This window comes from Benincasa hispida, chromosome 10 (assembly GCF_009727055.1).
Source record: "Benincasa hispida cultivar B227 chromosome 10, ASM972705v1, whole genome shotgun sequence".
In the NCBI taxonomy this organism is placed as follows: Eukaryota; Viridiplantae; Streptophyta; class Magnoliopsida; order Cucurbitales; family Cucurbitaceae; genus Benincasa; species Benincasa hispida.
The window spans coordinates 60,576,396-60,580,469 of NC_052358.1; the positions used below are offsets into that span (position 1 = coordinate 60,576,396).

Consider the following 4,074-nt stretch of genomic DNA (forward strand, 5'->3'; position numbering starts at 1 on the left):
TTTAGTAACCTTTTTGTTTTTTAAAATGAATTATATGAATACAACTTCTACCTCCAAATTTCTTCCTTTGTTATATATTTTTATCTAATTATTTAAAAAAGTTAAATTAAATTATTAAGACTTTATTTGATAATCATTTCGTTTTTTATTTTTAATTTTTAAAAATTAAGCGTATTTCTCTTCTATTTTTTTTTTACATAATTGTTATAGTGGTTGAATTCTGAGTGAAGTTTTAAAAAAATAACAAAAAAAAAATTAAAAGTAGTTTTTTAGTTTTCAAATTGTTAGGAGAAAAAAAAATCCCGACTGCATCCGCACACGTTGCTTACAACACCCGCGCTCCACAGTATAAATTACGAACAAATTGAGATCATTTTTCTCATCGAAGTTCTTCATTTTCTCACCGGAATTTTATATTTTCTCACCAGAGTTGTCACTTTCTCGGAGTCCAAACAACACCTCTGCAACAGTAGCCATGGCTTCGAATTCACCTTCCTCGAATCGCCTTCGCGTAGGCTACGCTTTTCCCCCAAACAAAGAGCGTAATGTGATTCGGCCGTCTCTGATTGACTACGCCAAGCTCCATGGCGTCGACCTGATCCGTATCGACCTCCAAACGCCGCTCCTCCACCAAGGTCCATTTCACTGCATCATTCACAAACTCTACGACGATGCTTGGGCAGAGAATCTCCAAGACTTTGCCTCCAAGAATCCAGACGTTGTCGTCGTAGATCCGCCGGACCTGATCTCGAAACTCTACAATAGAGTCTCCATGCTCGATGTGGTGAGCCAGGTGAAGGTTTCCGACACCGGCGCGAGGATCGCGGTGCCGAAACAGATCGTTCTAAAAGACGAAGAAATTAAGGATTTGGAGTTGAAATTTCCGTTGATTGCAAAGCCGTTGAAGTCAGACGGAAGTGCGAAATCGCACGAAATGTCTCTGGTGTTCAATCGACGCGGATTGAAGGATTTGGACACGCCGGTGCTTCTGCAGGAATTTGTGAACCACGGCGGAGAGATGTTCAAAATCTATGTTGCTGGAGATCAATCGGTGTGCGTGAAGCGAAAATCGCTGCCGGATGTGGCGGAGACAGAGGAGGAATTAGAGAAGAAAACAGAGGGAGCGATGAAATTTTCGCAGATATCTAGAGCAGTGGAGAAGAGCGAAAAATGCAATGGAGAGGAGAAAAAAGAGGAGGAAGATGAGATTGAAATGCCGCCGGAGAAGGTAGTGACGGAGGTATCGAGAGGGTTGAAGGAAGCGATGGGGATTAGGCTGTTCAATTATGATATGATAAGGGATGGAAATGGTATGTACTACGTAATCGACATAAATTACTTACCGGGATTTGCAGTATTGCCGGAGTACGAGCCATTTCTGACGAAGTTCTTCAAGGAAGTTGCGGCGGAGAAGAAGGTGGAAGAGGCGGAGGATTCTGCCATTGAAGACGAGAAAGTAAAACCACGGTGCTGCTGTTTCCAGTGAACGTGAAAGCTGTTACCATAATCGAGGGGAATTAAATTCACTTTTTTTTTTTATTAATTGTTTTTTGGAAAACCGTTTGCATTTTTTTTTTTTTTTGGAAAACCGTAAAACCCCTATTGTTCTAAAAACAAATAAAAATAAAAATAAAAATAAAACAGCGTACAAAACTTTATTGAGGTATAATAAAAAAAATTCTTGAAAAACGTAATAGATCTTAGGTGAATAAATTCTCCCTAAAATTTTCTGTTATATCTAATACATCTTTCCCCTATTCGACATATATTTTTAAATTGACCTAAGTATATGTTAGCAAAAATATTTTAGATATATATTAAATAGATTAACCTTAGAATCATTCATGCTAAATTATCAAGAATAAATTATATATTAGATTCTATTAACATTAATGATAGCTTCAAGATAACTATTGTCTTTCTCAACCAAAACTCCGAATACCTTTAATGAGATCTCTCTCTAGATGAGATTCAAGAAAGACGAAGTACTTATTGTTTTGGTATATTGGGAACCATAGCTCTAAGATCTCTATATATACTAGTTCAATTAGAGTTCCCATTAAATCTTAATTAATTAGGAATAGGCTCATATTCATTAAGTCCATATTCAATTAGAAATCTATGGGCCTTAATTAATTAGATCACATAATATGGCTCAATCTAATAAAATAATCTAATATGATAAAATATTAATTCCCATACATAGTATATGCTTTAATTATACGTATTATTATTTATATATAACAATCTCCCCCTTGGACTGTGTTTGTGTACCTAATATAATTAAATTACATAAACCTTAAGCACACATAAACAGGTTATCTCAATAATAGAATTTTCTTTAGTTCAATCTGGTCTATCTTTTGTATTAGCACAGAATCAAGGTGGCTTTCGTCACTACCCTTATAACTAAACCTTCCTTGATAACCAATTCCAATACATTCCATGACATAGATAAGTATGGATGGATAGAATGGAAGCTTCATGCAAAGTAATCTAGATCATGCCTGTTTCCAATGGGTCCAAATTCCTTAGTGAGATCGTTCTTAAAAACTTTATGCTAAACCTAAACAGCATGCATGATAAAGAAGTTTAGATAATAAAATTTAAACCATAAACTTTATTCTATATAGAAAATAAACAAAATAAGCTCAAAGAAAATTCTCAATAACAAACTCCCACTAAACCATGGGATCATAAGAGTGACTAACATTCATGTGAGCAACATGCTCATGAAAGACTTTAGGTGGTAAACCTTTAGTCAATGGATCTACTACCATAGAGTTTGTTCCTATGTGTTATATTGAAATTTGACCATTCTAAACTCTTTTTTTAACAATAAAAAACTTCACGTCTACATGCTTTGATTTCGTATTCTTCTGTTGTTATTAGAATACATCGTTGATGTCAACCTCTAACTCTATTTTACTGGTTAATCATGTTTAAGCCTTTGTAATTATGAGTTAATGATGCTAGTAAGAGGTGAAGGTTACGTAAGTAATGATGCGAGCATGTGTGATGTTAAAAAGAAAAAGGAAATTCCTAAGTGTCGGGTTATATGCTCTCGAGTGGTCGCAAGAGCAAGGCACACTTAGTGAAATTTGAAAGTTTAAGTGAAATGAAGTTAGGCAAAGAGTTGAGTCAAGTGAAGGAAGGAAATTTTCCCAAGTAGGAGATGTTGAGGTCCTCAGGTAAAAGAGGAAAGATGGACAATTAAAAGAAAAGAGGATAGCTTGATGCAATAAGAGCATGTTCAGGCCATGGGTCAAGACTTTGAGAGGGAAGTTTGGCTAAACATGGCACAAGAGCCTATCGAAGGTAGTAATGAAAGTTAGAATGGCCAACGAGTAAGATTAAAGGTGGTATCAAGGTTGACAAAGAGGAATTATGATAAATTTAGTAAGAGAATTAAGAGGGTCTATGCGATGGAATTAGATGGCCTCTAGAGGGGTTAGCTGAAGGAACGATGAAGTTACATTACGGAAGCGTAGACCATTCCCAATTTTAATTTTCACATCACAAAATTTTTACAGAACACAATTTATGCAAATTACAGAAAATTGTAGTATGCAATTCAAGGGAAAAATATGGTTAGAGTTTATTTACCCTTGAAGAATCGAAGCCTTCATGAAATTCCCTCTCCAAAAAGATCATGCACAATAAACCACAAATGGTAAAACCAAGGGGCACTACCACAAGAATTACCTCTGTATTCTCCTTAAGATGGGACTTCTCAAGAGTTGTGTGGGCTCTGAGATTTTAGAAGAGGAAAAAAAATTGTGAGAGAGGAGGATTCTTTCGGTAGAACACACTGGGAATAAAAATAAAAAATTACAGAACAGTTTCTGTAACTCTACATTTTTATTATGAAGAAGAAGATCAATAACCCATTCCCACCTACTTCCCCCTCACCACGTTTTTCCCAGAGAGAAAGGAGGGAAGTTATTTCCCTCCCTTTAATTTTAAGATTGAAATTAAATTAAATTTAAATTATATAAGGCATATTTTACGGTGATTTTAAAGATGGTAAAAGTAAAGTTACTTATTTGAAAATTATTTCCAACCATATATATA

The 4,074-nt window shown here is 35.2% G+C and overlaps 1 protein-coding gene across 1 annotated transcript; it reads left to right on the plus strand.

Annotated features, from left to right (window-relative positions):
• The first annotated feature begins 357 nt into the window (after window positions 1–357).
• On the plus strand, window positions 358–1,766 carry LOC120087879 (inositol-tetrakisphosphate 1-kinase 1-like). The gene has a single exon (XM_039044879.1). The coding sequence runs from the start codon at window positions 476–478 to the stop codon at window positions 1,484–1,486; it is 1,011 nt and encodes a 336-aa protein (XP_038900807.1). The 5' UTR covers window positions 358–475; the 3' UTR covers window positions 1,487–1,766.
• The last annotated feature ends 2,308 nt before the right edge of the window (window positions 1,767–4,074 follow it).